The sequence below is a fragment of the Scophthalmus maximus genome, chromosome 17 (genome assembly GCF_022379125.1).
Source record: "Scophthalmus maximus strain ysfricsl-2021 chromosome 17, ASM2237912v1, whole genome shotgun sequence".
In the NCBI taxonomy this organism is placed as follows: domain Eukaryota; kingdom Metazoa; phylum Chordata; class Actinopteri; order Pleuronectiformes; family Scophthalmidae; genus Scophthalmus; species Scophthalmus maximus.
Window position 1 is genome coordinate 14,709,335 of NC_061531.1, and position 25,096 is coordinate 14,734,430.

Consider the following 25,096-nt stretch of genomic DNA (forward strand, 5'->3'; position numbering starts at 1 on the left):
GACACACAAGTGATGTTTAAAATCAAAGTTATTATTTCTCAGGACTCAGATATACACCGCATCCATTTGGGGGATTCTTCGTATTGATGTCCTTTTCTTTTTTCGCAGGGATTTCATTGGTTTTTCTCTGCACCTTTTCTCTCGTCATTATCATTTTGGAGGTTTCCACAGGAAATTATTAATGACACCTCTGATTGGCTTTCGGGGGGGGGGGGGGGGGGGGGTAATCTGGCTGCTTAGCAACGGAACCCATTCGGAGACGAGCGGCGAGATCAAGTCCAACAAAAGAGGAATTTTGAAAGTTAATGAGATCAATGACACGCATGGCAGCATTCGCCGAGGGACGTTTTATATATCGCAAGACGCTCACTAAAAACTTCTTGGTACTACTCGGTTATTTATTCGGTTGGATATTCCGCAGGAGAAGAAAGTGAGAGGCCTGTTCATATGTGCAGATAGTACATTTTTAAATGACCTGGCCCGTATGTAAACCTGAGGCTCAAGTTCGATTTGATTTGTTTAAAAAAAAAAGAAATGCAAAGCCCACAACTGACTGGTGGATGTGTAAAACACAAAAAGTTGAGTCCTCATCAAGACTAGATTAGCGCAGTATAAAAACATTCCCATTACAAATATTAGATATTTGTGGAGGCCAGAAAAAATATATCAATAAATACTTTTATTGACAGAACACTTTTGCCTTTTATTTCCATGATCACAACAAAAATACGAAAACACTGAAGAAAAAAAAACCCTGAAGTGAGTTCAACAAACTGTTAACGATTACCATCGCTCTTAATCTATGTATTATAGTTTCTTCTACAGTTACGGCACATTTGTTCATTAAATCTGTCGCCGCCGCCCGCGAGCTTTAGTCGACATCACGGAGATGAATTTCACTGCAGCGTAACTGATGCGGTGGTTTCATTCTTCTTTTTTCGTTTGTGGACATTTTGCTGCAACTTCACGTCGAGAGCTCTTTTGTTGTTTTTTGTAAACCAGTGGTTAATTTTGGACTGGAAATGACGCATAAATAAGCAATCTAGGTGATGGATATTCAAGCAAGTGTCGTGAAACGTGGGTCTTGTGTCGGCGGTGGCTGGTAAATGAATCGGTTAATGGATTAACGCCGGCTGTCGACTGGATGAATTCACATGTCACGTCCTGTATACGGCGAAGAAAAGCACCTCTGTCTTTATTTACTCTCCTGAAGAAATGGCACCTATCATCAGCGTAAAGCCACAGTTCAGCAGACTAGGTGATTTGAACATTTTCACCCACGGTCGTTGGCATTCGAACGGGTCTCTGGAGGAATTTTAAAAGCAGGACCGTTTCTGAATGGCATCCTCAATCCCACTTGAAGTCGTGTCCCACTGTTTCATAGAATTTGATATTAAATGGCCTGTAAAACTCCTGCAGCTGCTCTATGACCTCCTGTTCGATCTGCACGTGAGTCCTCCCCTTGGACTTGCCGAGGCAGCGCGGCTGGCTGCTGCTCTCCGGCTTCTTCAGACAGGGGAAGCCTTTGGTCCGGTTAAAGTAGAAGTGCTTGTCCGTGATTATGCGCTTCAGCCCCAAAAAGTCCTGCACGCGGCCCATCTCCCCCGCGGGGTCGGTGATGAGCCGCTCGCCGCTCACAAAGTGCATCTGCGACAGGCGGAAGTACTGCAGCCAGTTCTCCAGGTGCAGGATGTACATTCCGATCCGAATGGCGTTCCAGGACGCGTCGACGAGACCCGCGCTCCTGTTCTTGAACGCCAGCTCGTCAAACGTGGGGATGTCGGGCTTCTTGGAAAGCGTCTGTGTGTAGTCGGAGATGGCTCTTGTGACCGGGTTGCGCACCACCACGATCAGCTTGGTCTCGCGGGACATGCCGGAGATGCGCCTGGGTGCCTCTCTGGTGACAAAGTAGCTGGGAGTCTTCTCCAGCGTGATCTGGCTGTCGAGCGTCCGTGGCATCAGTCCCCTTGGGAGAGAAGCAAAAAGAATAAAGCAGACGGATGAGTCGGCGAGAGTTGTCAGCGGAGCATTCCACGTGCCTGCTCTGTTTTGTGGATGATAAGTGATCATAGAAAATGTAGATGTGACATTTCTATTACTAATTTAGCAATGCAAACATGAATCCCCACTTGCATTGCCATACTTCAGAAACCATAGCTACAAAGTATAATTACTCAAAAGGAAAAAAAAATACAGTTTATGATATATCATGTACTCAAGAAGGCTCACTTTAGGTATGCAGAATGACATCAAAATGTACAGACCTAATCCAGATAAACACAATGTGAATGTATCCGTTCAAGATTCAATAGTAACCGGACAGCCTGTACAACAAACACATGCATCATAATTATCGTCATGGTGCTGCCAGGATAATGGCTTTTGCGAACTGCAGGCAAATGTTTTCATTTGTCATGTGTGTGTGTGTGTGTGTGTGTTTCCCTTTCCAGCGCAATATGTCGCCGGGCCTCGGCACTCAGGTTCAGTAAAAAGTTGATTAATAGCCGTCTGGTGTTGGCTGTTGAGACGCAATCCTTAGATCATCCGTACTCCCCCCCCCCCCGCTTCCTTTAGAGGGAAAAGTGACTCTGTGCCGTCGCGTCAGCACAATAACTCTGCAGTTGGGGAAGAATAATTCCAAAATGGCACCATTAAAATGGCCCCTTTACTTTTATGATTATGGAGGGTATGGCGGCTGAATTTCTCCGTTTGGCGGCGTGCGGATCAGTCCCTGGATTCCAGGTACATGTAACCACGCAGTTCTGATGATTAAATACCACACTTTCTTTATTATTACTGTGGGAAGGCTTCGATTAAAACCTAACCTTTGGCAAAGCTTTCTCTCTCAAGGTAGGCGCAGGCATAGGTTACCACTGAAGTCACGGAAATATTGATCCATTTAGCTTTATTTATGAATCCTGAGTTGCTGGCCCGGGTGCCTCAGGGCCACGAGGCAACTATTAATCTTTCATGAGAGCAGCACCTTTTTCGAGCAAACAGCTTTGCAACACACCAAAAAGAAAAATAAACTTGCAGCCACCTTCCAGGAGGCGCAGAATCTAGACAGATCGGGGCTTGTCTCGCTGAGGAAACCGTCTTCGTTATCTGCCTTGTCAGTTCCATATATATTCTTTTCACCATCCTCGGTGATGGAGATTGCGTAGGTGAGAAGAACATCCGGCATGCGGCAGGTTCAGAGCTGCAAAACGGTTTATAACTGGTGCTGACAACGTGAACACGTGCAGTGAAAGGTCACAGATGGCTCCGCTTAAAAACAAGTGTATGGAGATCACAGCTGACTGACTGACGAGTCTAACTACATGAACTGCACACCAAAGCATGAGGACGGGGAATGAGTTGCTCATATTTAAAAAAAAGAAAAAAGAAAGACAAACCAAGAGGAGATTTCCCGTTGAGATGTTTCCCTCACGGCGTTTTTGTTTCGTTTGGATACAGAATTTAAAAAAGGAAGAAGTTGCAACTCATGGTGACTTTCCCTCGAGTAATGGATTTTTTACACTCGCCGTTTGCGCTGGATACATTACATGACTGTTGCATGGCTGCTGTAGCAACACCCGAGCGACTGATGCGGACGGGATGGAAATAGAGGTGTAAGACTCCGACTGGTGCATCCGCTGAGAAACCACCGGCACCGACGGGATCAACTATCACGCGAGTGTGAAGAAGGGTTGATCGTGTTACACTCGGCTGCTTTTCGCATGTTTTCTGTGCGGCTGTTGAGCTGCGTTTCCACCGCGGTCCTCAGACCAGGGGGGATTAAGCGACTTGGGCCTGCTGACTTGTGAACAACTGACAGATTCTTCCACTCCCGTTCCCTCTATCCCTGCTGTTTCGGCAAATTGAAAATGTGTATAAAAACAGAATGACTTGTTGGTTGAATGAATCCTGAAAGTCCCCTTTTCCCGCTACCAATTATGCGACAAATTCCGATTACCTCTTCGCGTAGCGTTAGGCGACACTGAGAGCAGAAGCGTCTGCGACTGTGCTCTGGCTCATTAAATCACCACAGCACCACTGTGTCCACTTTGCTCCGGGTGTCTGATGTCTGTCAGCCAAGGAGCACGGGCGTACCGTCCCATGATCACAGGAAAGCAATCTGTATTTCTTTTTTTTTTCTTACTGCAATCAGGCCAATTCATAACGGACGCTCTCATGTGAGCGGGTGCCGCCTCGACCCGACAGCTTCCAAGTCACCTGTCTTGGAGTGATGTTAATGAGGAACGCCTTAAGGATGCCTGTGGTATCTACAAACATTCCTTTTGTTGATCTGCCATGCGTAGGGGCTCGCGTCCATTTGTCTGGTTAATCAAAGAAGAAATCCACGCTCAGTGCATCCTTTTTCTTTGCTCACTCAAACATACGGCAGCGGCATCAGCAGCCTCATTAGTCATGACCCAAGAGAGCAGGAATCCGACCCGAAGGGGAACACGTGACCATCAGAAGTCTACTCTTCGAGGAAGGCTGCTGTCGTCTGTGGAGATGCTCACTCGCACAGGTCAAAGTTGAATCGGCGGCCACTGGACTCGGTTGCAGTATCTCGACAACGGTCGTTGAAACTGTTGAAATTAGGGTTGTTAGAGTCGCCTTTGTCCACACAGTTGTTGTTTTGGGGTTGTTTCCCAAGAGGCGAAGTCTTAGTCTCCCGGAAAAGGGATGAAACCTCCAGAGTGGGTTAATACCTTGGTTTCGTCACAACTTAGAAACCGAAGAAGCCCCGTGGACGAGAGGTGAATTGTCTCCAAGAGACTGCAACCGAGTCCAGTTGCTCCTGATTCAACGGCCCTGGTTGGAGGCTGCTGTTGCGCTAAAATTCAGTGTGTGTGTGTGGTGCGGTAAGATCGGTCAGTCACTCTCCGTCTATTCGGGTGTAATGTGTTCAATGTGTACAATTCGTCAACAAGCTGGACCCGACCTCCGTGCACCAAACGGTCCAGAATGCGTCAGCAGAGCGGTGCTCAGTTGGTCGCGGTCTGCAACTTCACCACCAGATGCCGCCAGAAAATGGTTACACCCTGGGGCTTTGAGATTACATAGGTTGTAAGAAACAAAAGAGTTTGCTAAGCTAAATAACTATGAAATTATTATTCCTGCAGCAAGAACACATCTGAACTGCTTCTGCAGGCGCCACAGGGTAATCGATAGGGGGGCAGTGGTGCAGGGGTACGTCTCCAACACTGCCTGTCAGCACAAGGGTCTCTATGTATTTACAATACTATGCGCTGCACAGACCAAAAATTGAAAAAGCTCTCGTCCCTGGGTGGGCTCGAACCACCAACCTTTCGGTTAACAGCCGAACGCGCTAACCGATTGCGCCACAGAGACGGGGTTGTCGCCGGAGCAGAGTTCACATTCTTTGAATGTCAGAGTGAGGGTGGAGGGGGGAGGAGGGGGGAGGGGCGCGTCCCGGCCTGCTTATCTCAGGCAGTACGCTCAAACGTTTTCCATATGCCACCAACAGTCTTAAGGGTTTACAGTTCATATTTGTGCATGTCATGTTAGTACTGTTGTTGTAATGACATTGTGAATGTGCACTAAAAACACTGCGTCCCTCGGCGGGCTCGAACCGCCGACCTTTGGGTTAACAGCCGAAGGCGCTAATCTTTCTTTTCCTTTTTTTCTCCCCACTCTTATGCCCGCAAGAAACTATCAGCATTGCACAACAGCACCTGCAACTTAAAAGATAAAATAGTGGTTCTTTACTGCAGCAGATTCTGGTGTGTGTGTGTGTGTGTGTGTGTGTTTTTTTGTTGTTGCTGAAAATTGTTCAGTTCTGGCTCTGTAATAATTATTTGCAATGAGGAAATCTACTTGGTCGTAATTCCAATGGGTTTGCCCTCGGGGGTGATCGCTGATGTGTCTGGAACCACGGCATCTTTATGCATGTATCAGTAGAAACAAATGGTAAAACTCACTTTAATGGAACATCTTGTTTTTTTTGGGGGGGGGGAACTGACACACACACACACACACACACACACACACACACACACACACACACACACACACACACACACACACACAATCCCTTGATTAAGTGACATTTGAGTGAAGTGCTCTGATTGATTACCCCCGCCTCACGCAGAGTCACCACTAAATTCTTTGGGGGTAATTTACAGTTTTTCCTCACAATCCTACTATACTTGAAGTCAGGATGCATTACCGGCTCGGCTGTGACATTTTAATCACCCTGGCAAAATGAACCGAGGTGTGGAAGATCTGCTCTTCACTGTAGACGCGGCCTGACCCATGCGGTCAAAATGAGGTGAACACGGCTGAGCGCTAATTTGCTTCCGGACGCCCCCGCATCACATTTGATGCTGGAATTGCAAAAAGTCTAGTTGGTAATTTGTGTACGAAATAACAAATTCAATGTTTTAAGTAATGTCTCCATTTACCATTGACATCTATAGCTTTAATGTATTGTTAGAAATGGTTTGTATGACATTTTACTATACTTATGCCATTAATTAATATAAAAAGGCTCTGTGTTTGATTTTGGTCCCTTACAACAGTCAGATGTTGCAGTATACAATTATTTGTCTTGAACTATTTCAAAGTAATCTACAGTTGAATAATATACAATGATATATGAAAGATATGTTCAAATTTGAACCCCAAAACAGAACAGACTTATTTTGATCACATGCATTCAACTTTTTAACCAGAATTGGTCAAATTAAAACATACATTCGTCAATTAAAATGTAATTTTTATTATCAATGAACCCCTTGTTTTCGTTTGCTTGACAGCCAGCCTTGTCGTCTCCGAGGAGAGCAGGAGGAGAAAAAAGAAAACAAGCACCGTTTCTGCAACGCTTATCTACAGGTAGTTAGGGTCACCGGTGGAAACGGTCATTGCCACTCATTCATTTTGCTCCAGTGTGCTGAAAGCTAGTCTGCATATTGCAGTGACCCTGGACGAGCCCGCCGGCTATCTGGCTGAACAATTTATCTCTGCTGGCGCGGTGGAAGCAGGAGGTCTGGAGTTCACCCTCAGCTCCCTCTGGAGCTGCCGCATCATTGTGGAGGAATACGCCACGGACACCAATGTCTTCATTTGAAAGTTCCAAGGACTTGAGACGGCGGCAAGCGGTGATACGTCACGGAGAGATTTCACGAAACACTATTTGACGTTCGCAGACAACTTGATGTGTGCCGGCGGACTGGTTTGGGGACTCGAGACAGTCGAGACGAGCTTCTGCAGGACATCTGATGAGAAAAAAAGGAATCACAATCCTTCATGTGTTGATCGACGTGTTTGCGGCGCCGCCACTTGGCGGCTGCTCGAAAGTCGATCACAAAGAAAAATAAAAGGAGTCAACGCAGCCTGGGGCACGAGAGAGATGACTTTTCCAAAAACAAATGACATTCGGATTTATGTGGAAAGTTGACAACAAGCATAACTGATGACACACAAATAGCCTATTCTCATTGCTGCATCACCTCCAGTATGTTAGTTGCTGCGCCTCCGCCCTGGACAATGTGTCTCGTTGAACAAGCGGAAACTTCTGAAGAGCAACGCGGGTTCATCGGGGATGCAAGACCATCACAACAGGTAAAGGTCAGCTTTGAATCATCTCCTTGTGAACAATCAATGAACTCGGAATGCGTTACTCGCACTCCCCCAGCCGGTTTGAACTTAAAACGGAATGTTGCATATTGTCAGTTCCCAGTTCTCGGCAAATGTTTGCAGTGCAAGCGCGAAAACTTGTCATGCAGCTGAGCTGCGTGTCAACGACGGTCAAACACCTTGGGCCCCTTGTGGCTTCAATTTCATACTTTGTGAGGTCGAAGAAATAGAATAGTTTTACTCTCTCTCCTAACCAAGGTACTGCCAAACTGTCAAAGTTCATTGAGGATTTCACAATCTACACCTACGCTCATCCAACTATTCATCTGGAAACTTGCCAGTGTTGGATGCACATCATTTTCTCTGTCACTTAACAGGTGATTACTAAAATTGCGAGCGAACCCTGATCTGAATGGGACTTTACTCAGAAGCCATTAATCACAATGTGTGACCAAGCGTTTCTGCAAGGCACAGAGATTTAGAGAACGGCCTTCACCTCCCATTGGACAACAAATGTTTATCGTTACAAAAGGACTAATAATGAAACAAGCCCATTAGACGATATGCAGGCCTATTCATAGGCTGGGCCAGGGAGAGGTCCGGATCAACGTATCTATTACAAGTGGTGTTTGTCCCGTCTCTGGAGTCATTTCACTGCAAAACAGTTACACAGTAAATTAGAAGACGAAGGCTCCCGGGCTAGAGCAGAGTAGAGTAATGACGGCCACCGAGAGCTAAATTTCTTATCAGAGGAATAAAAGCTCAAAAATAATCCTCAGGACACAATTGGGAAATAATTAAAATGGCATCTTTATGTTTGCGTAGCCTCAGATTTAATTACTGTGATGCACAGGCCCCGTCAACAGCGACACGAGTGAAAAAATATGCATATGCGACGCATGCAAATGATATGCAAAATTGGAGTGACCTATACCAATGTATTGTGGTGTGGACAGAAAAACCTCAGGCCTATTAAAGAGGCTGAGTCGTGCACTGTCCTGCCTGTCACCGCAACGCCGGGGTAATCGCTTCTTTTTTGGACACATTAGTAACGTTGTTAATTAGAGCGTCCAATTGATGGATATTTGTTTTCCCCCTTCGCACGATTCAATATCTTTTAAATACTTCATAATCATCAGTTAGGCGTGAATTAGAAGACGCTCAAACCTCTTTCGTTTGCGAACTTCCTTTCCATACTTTGGAAAAACTTAACGGTGCTAAATTGTTTTTCATACAAACCATTTGTCCCGAAATGTCCCGACAAGCCAATTCCACTCACAGACCTGCTCCCTGCCGCCCGGACCCATTAACAGTCTATTTTGCGCAGGTGGACTGTGCAAAAGAAAATGTTCCTATGCTGCGTGGTTCTCATAATGTCTGTGCCACCGCGCTTCCGGAAAAACTGTCATCTCCCCCCCCCCGAGATGACGCCCCACAGATCTGGTCTCCACTGGAGAGGCCGCTCCATTATTAAAGTATCACTCACTTAGATTACAGCCGGGATGACATCCGACCATTAATCACCGACAACGGAGACCTGCCGCCTCGGAAGTCCATTCGGAGTTAACAAAGAGCGGTCCAGGCGAATACAGCGATCCTCTCGGGCCGATCCGGTGAGGAGCAGAGGTGAATAACAATTTGGCGACCTGAGAATCAAGAATCTATTTCTCTAAATTTAATGGGAGACAAATTGGCTGCCAGAAGCAGACTTGCCTGAGCCAGATGTCTCGCAATTGGAGGATCTTTTTTGACATCTGGACTCTCAAGCACACAATGCTATCAAAACGCATTTATAGCAGGACAACACAGTCTTTGCAATACTGTAATAATGAAAAAAACTAAAAGAAAAACTGCATAATGTATTTCACCTTGGACCAAATCCTATTTAATCGCCGTCATTTCAACTCCCGTCTCTTGTTTCCCTTGAAATAACAATTATTCATGGCTCGGTCTGCGGAGGGAAATGACTGACACTTGCTCTCCTTGAGCAATAACACGTTGAATTGATCTGAGCAATGAGCTGTCACATTAACATATGGCATGGGAAAAGTCTCCGGGGACGGAGGGGAAATAAAGACACCCAGACAGACAGGAAAGCCTCTGAAATGCTAAGCCGTTCCTAAATTTGGTCTGTTTGGTTTTTTTGGTAATGAATTTGGACGATGAATCTGTAATTTCCACAGATGAACTCATAAAATCGGGTCTTAAAGGCTTTGCAGTACTACAGTGTGTATGGCAGCTTTTACAATGCAATAATTCACATGAAAAGACCTCTGTTATAATAACATTGACAGTATAAATGATAGGGAGTCGGTGATGGGCAGATTGTATCCTGCCCCTGCACAGAGTAAGAATTACCTTCCCCTCAATTTTTCACCTCTTGCAGTTTTACAGCAGCATCTTAACTGACATCAGCGGGGACTCCATCAACACTGGAGCTTTCAGGAGTTCATTCCTGGTTTACAGTGTAGCCATTGGCAATGTGACCGTCAAGGATATTTATTTTTTTTAAATGGAGAGTGGACAGTCCACACACCTTCAGTATAGTTCCACTCTTTACTCAGAGAGTACATAAGGAGACAGAGGGAGGGAAAGCGCATCAACAGGATTCGATTACTGGTCTGCGAGAGCATGCCGGGTTTACCAAGACGGGGAACGTGAACAAGCCGCCAATCTTTGAATGTGATCTAAGGATCGTTGACGTCTTAGGACACGTCGAGTGACAAACTCCATAGTCAGCGGTCATTTGTGGCACGAAGGGCGCGACAGAAAGAGAAGAGTGGCGCGCCACGAAGACACGAAACTCGCTTCACTCCCTCAGGGGGAAATATTTGAGCTTGATCGAAATATTCCCGTGATGCGATATCGTGAGAGCCAAATAGCGCAAGTGGATATAAAGTATCCGGCAGCCAAACCTAACCACAACCCCTTAACCACCTTGAAATCTCACTTTCGACTACATGGGACTTACAACACGGTTCAGTATGTGTACCACCACCTTTTAACATGTTAAAAATCTACAACTTAGCTTTAAGCACAAAGTACGGCTTAGGTTAGTGAAAATTTCCTGCTTTAGTTTTTAGTCAGAAATCTAAATATTGGACAAGCTTGACCAGATAATGGAGCTACAGGCCAAGATACATTCAATTTCTAATATCATATTCAAGTCTGGACCAAAGTGGCTAACTGACCAACAGACCAATCAATAAGAAAGGTAACACCATCAATGTTACCAGAGTGACCTGCGAGTATTGTTTTATTTGCAGGTACTAACGCTGTAGCACGATTGGTCCGTAGTTTAAGCATGACCACAGTGTTTCCTTAAATTATTCTATTCTATTCTATTATCAAGGATTAGAAGCACTGGACTCGGAAAGACTTGTTTTGTAATTAGCGCTAACCACTACATGTGTCTGAGCTGCACTGGGATGGAGACAACGCATTAATAATGCAGCCTTACGGCCTGCCCGTCCCTCGCTGCATAATGCACATTTTTTTTCTGTGTTCAATGAGAACCATCTAACTTTCTGTCCTCGGCAACCTTTTTCTGATGATACTGTTCCAGAGCTCCCTGCCTCCCCGAGCCAATTAATGTGGACCTGGAGAAATATTCGGCGGCCGCGGCCTCTTATACAATTTCAACACTTCTCCGGGAATCGACTACAAGTGCCTCCGACTCCTGTGAAATCAATAGAGGCGAGATGCCCTTTTAAGTCTTGATGGTGCACGGCGATTGTGTTTTTTTTTGTTTGAGCTTCGCGATTCCGTGCAGAATGGAAAAAAAGTGGTGGGAAAAGTTTAAGGGACATTGGTGGCAGCGAAATGTCTGTTCTATCGGGTCCTGCATGTGAATACCCTCGCACGGAATAAATGAGGCCGTGTGTGTGTGTGTGTGTGTGTGTGTGTGTGTGTGTGTGTGTGTGTGTTCTGCTCGGGAGGCCCAGTAATGAACACTGCGCCATTTCTATTCTGATCCCAAATGATCTATCGCGTGCTTAATGTAACAGGACAGACTGTGTAACTGAACTGAACGAGTGCCACTTCGCTCAAACCGATGAGAGTTTAATTTGGTGCCGTGTGTGTTTCTGCCTGTTCAGCCTGTGAGTCACCCAGAACAAGTTAAACAAAGTTTTTTTTTTCTTTTGTTATCCTCTCCAGAAAATAACATGAGTTTTAAGAATGTTTTTGACAGATACATGCGTTCTCCAAATGACAGGTCACTTCATTGGCTCGTGCATGTTATCTTGTGACCACGCTTTGATGACCCAGAACAAAGCCATGACTTCACGTTGAGTCTTTCATCACTAATACGTACTCCTTGGCTCTGACACCAAGGTCAATAATGAGCCTCTGTGCTCAAGCAGACAAAGAGGAAAATTGATGGATGGCCATTTTATGCCCGGTGAGGCTACAGTGGTGATTACAACTATTTGATCGTTGTTCTGTTCTCAACGTCAAGAATGACCTGGAGCTCGAACTTTGCACGTCCTTACGGCGCGATCACACCAAGCGCGAAGCAAATTTTTTGGGCGCATTGAGATTGCGTCCAAAGTTAAATGTGAAATACCCAACGCGAAATTCCCGAAGGGTCACGCTGCAACAGAAGCAGAGGGACACGCGTCTAATGCACAAATGCATAATGTTACTTGCGGCTGAGACAAATGTGGCAGCTAATCAAAATGGAAGGATGCTTCGTGTTTACGTGCTGCCGACAACCCAAAAGGCATGTGACAGATAATCACTGAGGGCCGGTCTGAAACAATGACCGTCACTCAAGTCACGCGTCAAGTTGAATAAGATTTGCGGCCTGAATTCATCCTGTCTTTGTGTCCCAGGTGTTATTTTTTTCCTACTTCATCTTAAATATGGGAACTGGGTTGCGATTCTCCTTCGGTGGCAGCGTGTATCGGTGCGGGACCTCGATCTATCTTGACTTAAATGTAGAGTGACGCGGAGAAAAACAAAAGCGAAACTTCTGCAAAGGCCAAACCCCCGGCCTGATAGTTTGCTTATTGATGAAGTAAACGGCCGCTGCGGCATCATTAAACTTGAGGTCCATGTGATGGAAGGTCGTCCGTTGTGCTAAGTGGACGTGGTTGGAGGCAGGACGATATCCGATGTGCTGGTGTTTGATTCGATACGTCGGAGAATTCGGCTGCATCCGTTTCTTTCTGCACATTCCGCTGTTGTCGGTCCACATGACCTCATGATGGGATTGTCTTCGGCACTTCTGGGGACAATTTTGCGTCTAATTTCGATGCATTTTTCTGCTTTTAGCGCGTCGTTTAATGCAGTATAATCCTGCACGTCATGTTGGGGTTAGGGGGTCAGTCAGTGGAGAAATGATGGGGCGTGACATTACATGCAAAACGCAATAAAAATGCCTAGTTATAGATTATAATACAGAGTGACGGTGAATGGTGTGGTATTCGTCAAGACGTCAGGCTGGCTCAGTTGTAGTTCAGGTATTAACTTCAGTCAATGAGATGCATCGACGCTTGTTCATGGACAATAACCAAGTGTTCCAATGCACAGTGACTCCTCTACACTGTGTCTGCGTTTGGCCTGATGTGTGCATGTGTTTCCATAAATTAATCAGGCCCTGCATCACTGGAAAACCAACAACCTCCGAGCCCGGGTGAAAATGTCTCCACGTGCCAAGCTACTTTGTGAGGTATTTAACAGGCTTCCCAGCTCACTCCGTTAATTGTTACAAAGACCGGCACCTCTGTTTGTCAATGTGTTGGTTCTAAATCAACGTAATTTGTGCAATACGCCAAACAATAAAGACTGACAAGCCTATAAAGTGGCCCCCCGAGGAAGTTTTACATGCACTGTTTAAAAAGCAAAAAAAGCTCCTTCCTGTGCATGCAAATTGAATGGCATCACGGTGTTGACTTCATAACGGTGTGGTACATTGAATATTAAGATTAGCATCAGAATTAGTGGTATTAAAAAAAGAGGCCTTTAATAAACAAACACATTATTGAACAATGGCATTTGAGCTTCCCACCAGGGGGTTCTGAGAGTTTTGTGTCTGGCTTGAATGCACTTTTATAAAAATTATAACTCTGGTTCATTAGTTTGAAGATGAAATAGTTGTTTATTTTGCGATAACGCCACTGTACAGCCAATCTCTTTGTGTGTGTGTGTGTGTGTGTGTGGTAAAACACATTTGGGGACATTCTTTCATAGTGGCAGTGAGTGTGAGGCTTTAGAGACAAAAAGAGTCAAAAAGGGATGTTAGTTAAAGCCCATTAATGAGTGTGTCACAACACAGCTTGGCTTTCTCTGCGGTGAAGTGGTGTGTCCTTGTCTTCCCTCCGAGCGGACGTAAACAAGCGGCCTACGACTATACGCCAAACTACACACTTCAGTTTCAAAAATAAACCGTCTTTCCCTGAAGCTTAGCGGGGTTTTTTTGGCATGTGCAGTATTATAAGAAAGAAATGCACATCCCGTAGTTAGAAGCATTAACAGTTACTGAAAAAATGTGCAACGCCAGGCTGCTAAAAGCCAGAAGACACGCCGCCGTGTGCATGTCTAATGAGACCCTAAGCAAACTATCAGCGGAGACATGATGGGCAGGTTCTCATATACATGGTAATTTTCTGCAGCCTCTGCTGTTTATTCCTGCAGTGCAGCCCGAGAAGAGATAGTTCATCGCTTGTTCCGTGTTTTTCGGGAGGCGTCCGTGGCCCCTGTCCCTGTCACGGCGGGTGACATTGCGGGAACGTGAGTGGAAAGCGGGCGGCGGCGGCGGCGGCGACACTCAGATGTGACGTGACACAAAAACCATCAAGTTTTTGGGTGGCAAAGAAGGGTGGCAAATCTGGCAAAGAAGTCGCAGAGCATCACGCGGAGGGTGGGTGGGTGGGGGGGGGATGAAGCTGTTGCACCTTGTGAGCGCAGCTTTTTGCTTCTTCACCAACCAACGCAGGAACACTTTGTGCCCGGGTGTGCACAGGCTGTTTGAAGGCAGCTAGTAACCTGGGGGCTGCCTGTGTCATCTGTGCTGTTGGCTGTGATTGTGTGAACTGATCCTGCATCAGCCTCGTGGGGCTGCTGTCTGTTCAGCAACATGGTGCTCTGCTGACGGCTACACATCTGCAGCACACAGGAAAAACAGCACCATTCGAACCCAAAAGGATCAAACGTGTGGGACAAAACCAAGGTGTGTGTGTGTGTGTGTGTGCGTGCGTGTGTTTTTGTAGTGGCCTACCAAAAATTCTGGTACCTTAGTTACCACTTAACCCTTAATATGAACTGCAGCCTGTTGAGTTATTGTGAAAACAAGTATTTAGACCGCGACCTTAATTGAACTGGTTCAACTCCAACTGGGCGCTCGGTAGAGCACGTACCTCAACCAAGGCCAAACACATCTTCCTCTTTCCCCGAGAAAATCTAAATTAAATTCGTAGTAGTAGTCTGATAAATCTGCACCATGCCACCAATTTTGTTACATCAAGGTGTGTACATTTCCTGAGATGAATGGATAGAAATGTTGGAAAATCTCACCAGGTTAAGAAAAGTGATATAAAAAAAAATCCTCCCATCATCAAGTTTGGCAGCCAAGTGTTGCAACAGCTAATCGATTAGTAATCGATTACTAAATGAATTGCAAACTATTTCAGGCTTTTAAATGTGAATCTTTTCTGGTTTCTTAAACTAAACATCTTTGGTGTTTTTGACAAAACAAAAACATCATCTTGAGGTTTGGGAAACACCATCGACATTTTTTTCACCATTTCACGGACCAGACAACAGATCCATTCATCGAGAAAATGATCGAAAAGATGAATCCATTACGAAAAATAACGAATCGTTAGTTGCAGCCCCTACAACCAAGCTGACGGCATAACGTGCTTGTGAGATGATGAGCACGTTGGGACATGGAGGTGTCTGCCATCAGGACCTCCAGTCACCCAAGAGACCTCTGCCAGAGCAAAGGGGCCGGAGTGCCCTGCACCATGGTGACAGACACAGAGGATGTGCAGAAATATCACAGGAGACATGCAGACACCAACACCCACGACTGCTGCATAGTTGCGTTTTCCACCCCCCCCCCCCCCCCTCACCTGTACCAGTCCAGCCCTCTGTCGTAGTTCCTGTCGAAAAAGTGCGGCTCCGTTCCGAGCGCGCGCACATCTGGATGAATCCGGATGAACTCCAGCACCGCCCGGGTGCCCCCCTTCTTCACGCCGACTATCAGCGCGTTGGGCAGCCTCTTATTCCCGTACTTTTGCGCCGCGCTCACGTTGCCCAACTTGGCGTCGCTCCACTGGCCCCCCGGCGACGCGGAGGCTCCCCTCTGGTCGCCCGGCGCGGAGCGGGCGGCGCGGGCGTCGCCCGGCGCGCCCAGGGCGGAGCGGACCTCCGGCGAATACGCGCAGTCGCCCGCGTTCGCCAGAAGTTTCTTCCCCCCCGCGGTCCTGCTCGGCGGGCACCTCTTCCCCTCGTGGCCCTGGTTCCTCATGATCGCGCTGCGGCAGAAAATCACACTGTAGCATAGGTAGGTGCACGAGAGCGACACGGTGAAGATGAAGGCGAGTCTGGCGCTGAATCTGTTCGCAGATGACAGGAGCCTATGTGCCATGTCTCCATGGGTTCAACGCGCCGCATGGTTTTCCATCGGGAGTCTCTTGGTCCGCGGTCGGAGGCTGGCGGTGATGTGGGTTCCAAAGTCAGACGGATACCAGGATAGGGGTGGCTTCTTCTTCTTCTTCTTCTTGGAGACATCAACCGCGCGTAACTCGCATTATTTCCTTCCATAGGCTGACGAGCTGCGCGGGGAAACTTGGAAGCATCGTGCGATTACGCGCAGGGGAAATTGTGTGTGTGTGTGTGTGTGGGGGGGGGGGGGCAGTCCTCTCCTTTCACACAAAGTTCTCCTCGCAGTAGTTTGAAGTGAGTCACTCACTCGGCGGTCTGACGCCACTGTCTCAGAACCAGTCCCAGAGGAACTGGGCGCACATCTCTCCTCCCTCCTCGTCGACTGTGACAGGGAGAAAAGAAAGAGGGAGAAAAGTCCAACGCGTCCTCAGTCTCCCTGAAGACTCTGCTCGCCTCCGAGGGGATTCGGATGCAGAGTCCACCTTCGCCTTTCATAATGGAAGTTGTGTTATAGATATATGCACTTAGGCGACGGGCCATACATATTTAATCAGCCCTCTGACGTCATGCACATGATCATAATTCAATATGCAGGGTTTTTTTTCTTCTTTTCTTCCCCTTTTAAAGGCGCATCCCGAATATTTTAGGGGGAACATCTCATGTGGGATTTCAAAAGATTGCAAGTGAAAGTGATGCAGAGGATGATCTCTGCATTTACTTCAGGATGTCAGGAGCTGCAGGATGATGCGCGTTTACTGACTTCCACATTGTTCAGTGTATTTGGAACATGCCTTGATTCAGTCTGAATGAATAGTGTGCACCGAGGCAACACGGGTTTTGAGAGCAACTTCAGTCCTGCAATCAATTTATTCGGCTTTGTGCAACATGTTTGCTTTTCACTTGAAACAGAATAGGTTTATCAAGGCTGAGCACAGTGTTCTCCCACATGTCGAGCACTCTCTCCAACACGCACGCCGGCATTGAGCAGCCGATTTTGAATTCACACTTGATCCACGATGCTGAGGCTGTATACATATATATCTATATATATATATATAGATATATATGCAGATGTGGAATGCAGGAGTTTCAGTGTCAGCTCTCTCAGTTTCATGGTTAAAAGTGTGTTTCATCGTAGGGGAGTGCGATGGTGGAGAGGCGGCGGAAGCTGTTCTATGCAACGGTCTTCCACTTTATAAATACCAAAATATGAATTTACATTGTCATTCCGACGCCGACGCTCGACCTTGCGCGGATGCTTCTTCCTGTTTGCTTCAAACTGTCTTTTTGTGTGAAATCCATTCAGTGTGGTTTGCGTGTTGCGTGGAAGGAATCGGAGCAAATGTATGTGGCAGCGCGTCGACTCGAGGTAATTCAAGGCTATCGGTTCTTTAAAAAAGGTCAAGTACACGCACACAAAAGTGGAAGGGAGTCTTTTTTTTTTTTCCAGGAATCATAAAGTTAACTTACATTGTAGGCAATAAGTGGATAGTGATAAACAGAGGGGGGGAAAAGATGGTGAAGGTGAAAGCAACCTTAAATAGAAAATGCAGATGCTCAATGACAAACTTCTTTCTTTTTTAGTTCAGTACACTCAGTGGTCATTAAAGCAACACTGGTCTCCATGCACAAAAAAGAAACGTACAATAAAACTGGAACGCCTTTCATAAACAATAAAGCATTCCAGGTTTGGCATCTGTTAATATACCATTTTCTTGATCGTTAAACGTTGTTTATCGCAGATTAACGGAGGATGTAAGTCAGTTTAATGCCGAACAGACTGACTGTTTCAGGAAGGACACTGAGGTATTTCATGAATGTCGCCACATTAAGTTACCCTAATATTCGGCGCTGCCTAAACAGACAGCAACCTTGGATGCTCTGGTGTGTACTGGCACACTGCTGCACTCGACTCCAGGAAATAAAAATTTTTTCCTTCTGTTTCACTGCTAAAGCTGCTGCGCTATTTTTTTCTCCATCCATCAAGGCCCATTGAGCTGGACCCCAGACAGCGTTGTTTCACCAGCAGCTCATGCTGAGTGATGTCAGGAAACAGCGTCAAAATGTTGATGTACAGCAACCGTAGGCTGTATATGAAAATGGACCAAAGTGAAGCCAATGCCAAAGTCCCTGAACTCTGTATTCTCTCAGAATGACCAGGTTGCAAAAAGAAGTCAGAGGAAAAAAAATCCTTATTTTCGCTTGATATGTAACGTCAGGAAACTTCTTTTCCGTACGAGCTTATGGTCTAAATCTGAAGTTTCAAGTCTCCTTGCTCATGGTCCATTAGAGTAACATAGACGATAAAGCACCATAGGCATTGGAGCGCGGATACAGCGTGATTGACAGCTAGCACCTGTTGTGCAATTGGTTCATGGTTACAGGGGGTTGGTGGATGTGCAGTGGATGAGCTCTCAGTCAGACCCCCCCCCCCCCCCCACACACACACACACTCCTCCAAATATAGTCACTTCTGGTTTTAAAAAAACCAAGATGGCGCCGGCCACAATACTAAACTTGAGGCCTCACAGCGGCAGTTCTCAAACCAATGGGTGACGGCCACGGTGGGTGACTGCCACTCGGCAGCAGCTTGGACACGACCGCTTCTGAATCCGTCTTTATCGAAATATGATGAGCAGACATGTGGATCACGTCAAGGTCACATTGAGGTCCGTCCCAAGTCTGAATGACAAGAAATATAAAACGCAAAGAAAAGTTGCAACGCAAACCATTTTTACATTTCAAAGGGAGCGGGAGACACACGGAGGTGCAGAAGCTGCACCGAAGACAGTCCCGACACTTTCATACTTTTATTTGTTTTTGATGTGTCACTCATGTGCATGAAAGACTGGCCCCGGACCCACAAGGACACTCCCGTTTGTCGCTGGCGTGAATGAATATGAGCTCCGGACGGAAATTCAAGGACACAAAAAAAGAAAAACCAAAAACCTGCATTGTGTTCTTCCATTGCTAAAATGTTTGGCCTGGTGAATTTCTGTCACCTCACAGGGCTCTCGTTCTCCCGGGCTTCCTACGCAATATAATTCATTTGTAGTTCATGCATATAGTCCAATAAATTGGCAATAAATCATGCATGCAGACAGACACACACACACACACACACACACTAAACCTCCCTGCCCTATTTAAAGCTGCTAACGTGGACAGCGAGTACTGAAAGGGCCTTTCCATTACACTTCCCCGAACACCTACACTTGTGGACGGCACTGCGCTTGTCTACAGAGGCCCGTGTCATTAACAGTCAACAGGGACAACTTCAGGTTTTAATGAACTCTGAAATTACTTGCGAACGGCGCACCATCAAGCCGCAGGAACGGGGGGAACATTTTTTTCCCCTTTTTCTTCCTCGCAATCCCCCAGTCGGGAGACCTTTGATGAAGCCCAGGTTTTTCTGTATTCCGTGTAAACGTGTGCAACTCCAGCGACTGGTTGAGCAGACGCTGCCGATAACTTTTGCTTGATGTGTGCAGGTATCCCAGAAAAAAAAAAAATCTAAATTACAAGCTTCCGCGATACGTGATAGTTCGTCAGACAATATGACATATGTAGGGCAACGATCGCACTTTCATGCCGTGCCGTCAGTGCTCCTGCTCATACGGATCCTGCGGCACTGCGAAGACAAACATGAGCTAATCGCATACTTCATATATATATATCAATATCATATCAATATGCCGATCAAAATCAACACTCGACCACTTGCTGCTGCGTGCCGGCTGGCTAACCTTATCGAGTAACGCTTCGCCGCAACATGGTTTGCTGCTGTGCTCTGGCTGCAGCTCATGTTTCCAGCTGGGAATATTGTCCTGGGATGGATTCACACCATCGTCTCCCGTAGGTTGACGTGAAACCTCCGTAGAACGAGTGACTTCGCCGAAGCCTCTGCACAGTGGCGCAGTGCAGCACCCTGTGGAAGTATGAAACCCCGTCCCTTTCTTCTCGCCGCCGTCCCTGTAATACTACAGGATATCTCACATTCAGTATTTTTTTTTTTTTGGGGGGGGGGGGGGGGGGGGCTATTCAGAGATTATAGGATCACAGTATCACTTTGATATCAGGACTTGACAGCATTAAGTTATTCCACCCACTCTACGTGGTAAAACCTGACATTATACTGCTAAATCATGTGGCACACACGGTAGGCTGATATATATATTTATATATATATATATATATATATATATATATATATATAAATGTGTAAGGACAATAAGAATTGTTTCTTTGAAGGAAAAAAGAAGAAGTTTGACAGCGATGATGAGTCTCAGAATTCATGTGGCGCGGCGGAAAATGTCTCATTTCTGTTTGTGGTAAACACCCACTCGGTGTTTCCTACAGATCCCCGTCTGTCAGTTGGAAATCCGATTGAGAGTCGTCTGTGCATCTCCACGAGCCAAACATCAGTCGGAGATTGTAAGTCGCACACTCGACGCTTTAAAAAAAAAAGGAAAGGAAAAAGACGGTCACATGAAAGAGTCTAAAACTTGACTTAGGTCGAGACTTTACATGAAGCAAGACGGACGCGGTCAAATATGAGAACACATTCAAGTCGGGAAAAGAAAAGAAACATCTGCAGAACTGTGCTTCTTCGCGGACCGGTTGGAAAAAGATTTCTCAGTTATTAGAGTCGGCCCGTTATGCACCGGCGTTTCTTTGAGAACAGACATAAGTATATCCGGGACTTGTATTCCCCTCCAATGAATCCGGAACAGTTGTATCCGAGCACTGAACAAACCCGGGTCAGTGGAATGCGGCGATGTACATGTAGGACGACTGAGACGATCTTACTGCTGCTTCTTCCAGGAGAAGAGTGAAATGGTGGCCTTCCTTTTTTTTTTTTTTTAATTGTCATTGTCGTCAGTCACTCCTGCACATTTTTCAGCAATTAAACTGGACCCAAAGGAAGGAGAAGGTGCAGCCTTCACACCAACAGACGCAACACCGGAATCGGATGATTCTCTGCGTTTTGGCGACGGGGAAATAACACCGACTTGCTAACACACTTTATGATAATTTTTTTATTCGGCATTGTTAGTTATTGTCTGACAGTCTTTCACCTAATTAGCGACTGCGCTGGAGCTCTCTCTCGGCGCTCGGTCGGAGGGAGGCATGCGTGATTAGAGGGGTTGCTTGGTTTTTTTCCACGTCCGCCATGAAACCGTTATGCACGTCGAAATTTTGTTTTAGTCTGCCGCAGTTGGTTCCTCCGTTCATAATAGATTCTTTCCTTCCAATGTAAATGATATGGGAACACAATCCAGAAGTCGTGTTCTGTTCTTTGCCCACACATTTCAAACATTTTTCTGCAACTCATATGAGGCTTCAGCAGTCGGAGGTAATCAAATTAATTGGGGATCTGTCAAAGTTTCAGTTTGGTTTGTAGTCGAATTTTTCTTCTCCTTGCTTCCCTGAGCAATTTTTCCTTGAGCTTTTGGTGAAGGGAAGGAATAGTTTTGGTGCTAAGAAAGACTGTACTTTTGGGAGAGGTCCACTTGATTTGTTCATCCTAGTCCGCTGAAGCCTCACATTAGCTTCAGAATTAGTTTGGAATGGATTTTTTTTGATTTGATTTTTGTCCGGTCACGTTCAGTGGAAGCACATCAAGGACACATCTCTCAAGGACTGCTATGACAAAAAAAAAAAAAAGAACTGGATTAGTGAACATACACTCATGCAAAGCAACTTTCCGTGCGGAGATTGTGTGCTTGGGTTTTTCTGACTCTAAATTTCCAACAGGCTTGAATGTGAATGGTTGTTTGTCTGTATATGTCAGCCCTGTGAATACGATACGCTGGCCAGGCTGGTCCCCTCCCCGCCTCTCACCCCGAATCACCTGGGATTGACCCCCGGCCTGCCTGCAACCCTCAAAGAATTAGCGGTAGTGTAGGGCATTCCTTCGCCTTCAAAACGACCTCCCTGAGGCTCACGGGACTCTTCATCGTGTCCACGAAACCAGTTCGAGACGACTGTTTCCTTTGTGACGCGGTGCATCGTCGTGCTGTACGTAACCGTTAGAAGATGGCGAACTGTGGCCACGAAGGGGATGCACGTGGAAATCTAAAACGCCCGAACACACCATCCTCCTGTGTCCTCTCAACGTGGAAGGAAAGAGTGTCCTTTCACTTCTATCCCGAGGATATGTATCCGAATTGTGTTTGTCCTCCTTGAGCAAATGGAGGACTCTTCGGCACATTCCAATATAAAGCTCTGTTTTGTATGAAAACGACGTTTACGTTTTCTTTGAAATAAAACCAGTTTTTTATCATTTGACACCTTTTTTTGCCGTTTCATCGTCTTCGTATTTATCCTCTCCCTGCTTCTGTGTATATGCCCGACACAGGGAAGATGAAGCAAGAACAAAAGTCAAGCTCTGACTAAAGGCCAACGAACAGCAGGTTACCTCCCCCCCTCGCCCGCCGCAGTGTCGGCTAATTGCTGCTGACATTTTAGCCCTTGTTGTTAAAACCAAAAAGCTATTTTCATTGCATTGCTTTTTTTCTTTTGTTTCGCCACAAATAAGGGGACACGGTGCAGAAATGCCATCCCCTCTCTCTCTCTCCGCCGTCCGCTGAGCGTCTTGATAGTCGATGAAATGGTCTAATCGCCGCACAGTTGGCGTTGGGCAGAACTCGGCAGTTTCCCCGAATACGGCAAAGAAGAATTCTCAACCTCTTGCACCGAGGGTAAAGTCAGCACCCACAGGTCCGGCTGCCAACAGGTAAAAAAGAAAGAAAGAAAGGAAATCGTATCTGTCAGGAGGATTCCCACAATGACAACTGAGTACAACTTTAGATAAAAGTCCAAGAGTCTCAACTTTTTGATTTATTCTTTTTTTTTGACCGTTGTAATAATGGAACATGCGGCACATTTATCCATTTAGAGAGAATGGACTGCTTTGACTCGAAGTAGCTTTGACTCATGCTTGCATTGGTAAATAAACATAGAGAAGACATTTCTGATTCCACGCTGTTGCCATCTCTCACAGTTTTGGCAGCTTGAGTGGTTTTGAAGACGTAGGGCAGCTTGACGTTTCAACAGATATATAATCGAGCGTTTTCTGCATAATACGACAATATATTCTAACACCTCTCCGTGTATACGTCCTGTTTAGCAGATGATGGACAGCTGCCATCAGAACAGGGGATGAGTGCTGTTAAAAAATGAAGCTGTTTATTTGCTCCGAGCACTTCTGAACACGGCTGCGTATTGATCGAGACAAAGCGCATGGCTGATGGATTCCGTCCGTTCCATTTGGGCTCCGGCGACTCAAGACAAAGGGGGTCACTTCGGCGAGTGATCGATCACTGTGCATAGCGGGCTACAGCCCTGTTTCTGTTTCCTAAATGCGACAATAGTCGATTGATGGCCGCGAAGTGGATTCCAATGTCCTTTCAGTGGCTCGCCGATTCCTTTTTCTTTGATTGTATCTCCACAGATTCTTTATTCTAGATGACCAGCGCCTCGTGAAAAGCACATAAACAGGGGGGGGGGGGGGGGGGGGGGGGGGTGAGAACTCTTGCTCGGTGGGACGCCTTATCACAGAACAACTTTGGACTGGAGAAGTAGGAAGAAAGCAGAGATAATGGCACGGGACCTTCTCGTCGCGAACAAACTCTCATCTTTGTTGGCCTTTTTCGGCTTCCCACGTGAGCTAATACACATTTATTCCATTAGTATGCTGATTTAATTCAGAACATGTTAACTTGAACTCCTCTCTGTCTAAGTCAAGAAACAGCTTTGTCAAAGAAAAAAATGTCACATTTGTTTCAGCATAGCAAAGAGCCATCACTTCAGATGTCACCTGTTGCAAACTCGCCACATTTCAGCTTCAGCCGTCTCATTTAAAGCCTTGAGAGAGGCAGTTAGCGGTGACAAATACCGATTCGAATGTCCTGTGGCGTAATTTGTCCGACAGAGATGGGAATAATTAATTTGGTGACATTCCGCCTCAGGCGAAACTGTGGAGCGTTTCATTTTTTTTGTTTTGTTGCACAGTCTGACGTGGCCACATGCACAGAATATTATGTGAAGCGGTTATAAGCTTTCAAGCAGTTCAAGCCAATGGGCACAGTGAGCAGGAAGAACCAGAAGAAGAAAACGACATGAATGTTCTTCAAACATGCATACATGTTCTTTAGCCTCCGTACGTGGATAGGGTTCATGAAGTGACCTCTGGTTTAGCATTTTGGCCGGCGCCATCTTGTTTTTTGGCAACCAGAAGTAACCACATTTGGAGGAGCTGGGGGTGTGGCCTGACTGAGAGCTCGTCCACCTACTCCTGCAACTTTATACGTTTCAGTCGTCAATCACGCTGTATCCACGGCCCAATATATACAGTGCTCGTCTATTTGACTCTTAATAAGGCCAAGATTTACTAAATGAACGTCATGCTGTATCGAAGAAGACTTGAAACTAGACATAAAGAGCGTGAACTCCTCAGGAAAATATCCACAGACGTTATAAATCAAGCGAGGAGGAAACCAGTGGAGTCGCCCTCTGCTGGTCATTCCAGAGAACGCAGGTTTCTGGCCCCTATCTAGCAGGTAACTGGTAGAAAGGAGCCGTTCCATCAGCGTGGCTGAAAGCAGGCGGACTGAAAAACTCCCCGGGGGGCTTTGCAAGAGCTTCCATCACAATCCCCTCAGCAAAGCTCCCTCCACGCACTGTGTTTTCTTTTCTTTAGTCTTTTGTTCCCAGACAATCCCGAACCACCGATTTCCACAGCATGCTCTGGGACTTCTCGTTTGGTTTTGCCAACAAAACAAAGATAAAATAAATTCCCTTTTTTAATCCACCTCTTTCCCTGTGCAAGCCATTCATGATTTGGTTAAAAGACAGAAAAAAACCACAAGACTTTTGGAAACTCGAAGTG

At 46.1% G+C, this 25,096-nt stretch overlaps 1 protein-coding gene and 1 non-coding gene across 2 annotated transcripts; both read right to left on the bottom strand.

The window, feature by feature from the left end:
* Positions 1–353: 353 nt before the first annotated feature.
* On the bottom strand, positions 354–16,423 carry hs3st2 (heparan sulfate (glucosamine) 3-O-sulfotransferase 2). Its single transcript, XM_035616352.2, has 2 exons — positions 15,669–16,423; positions 354–1,966 (listed from the first exon to the last, which is right to left on the bottom strand). The coding sequence occupies exons 1-2, from the start codon at positions 16,184–16,186 to the stop codon at positions 1,348–1,350; spliced, it is 1,137 nt and encodes a 378-aa protein (XP_035472245.1). The 5' UTR covers positions 16,187–16,423; the 3' UTR covers positions 354–1,347.
* trnan-guu lies at positions 5,270–5,343 on the bottom strand. Its single transcript has one exon. It is a non-coding gene; the product is annotated as a tRNA-Asn (tRNA).
* Positions 16,424–25,096: the final 8,673 nt, after the last annotated feature.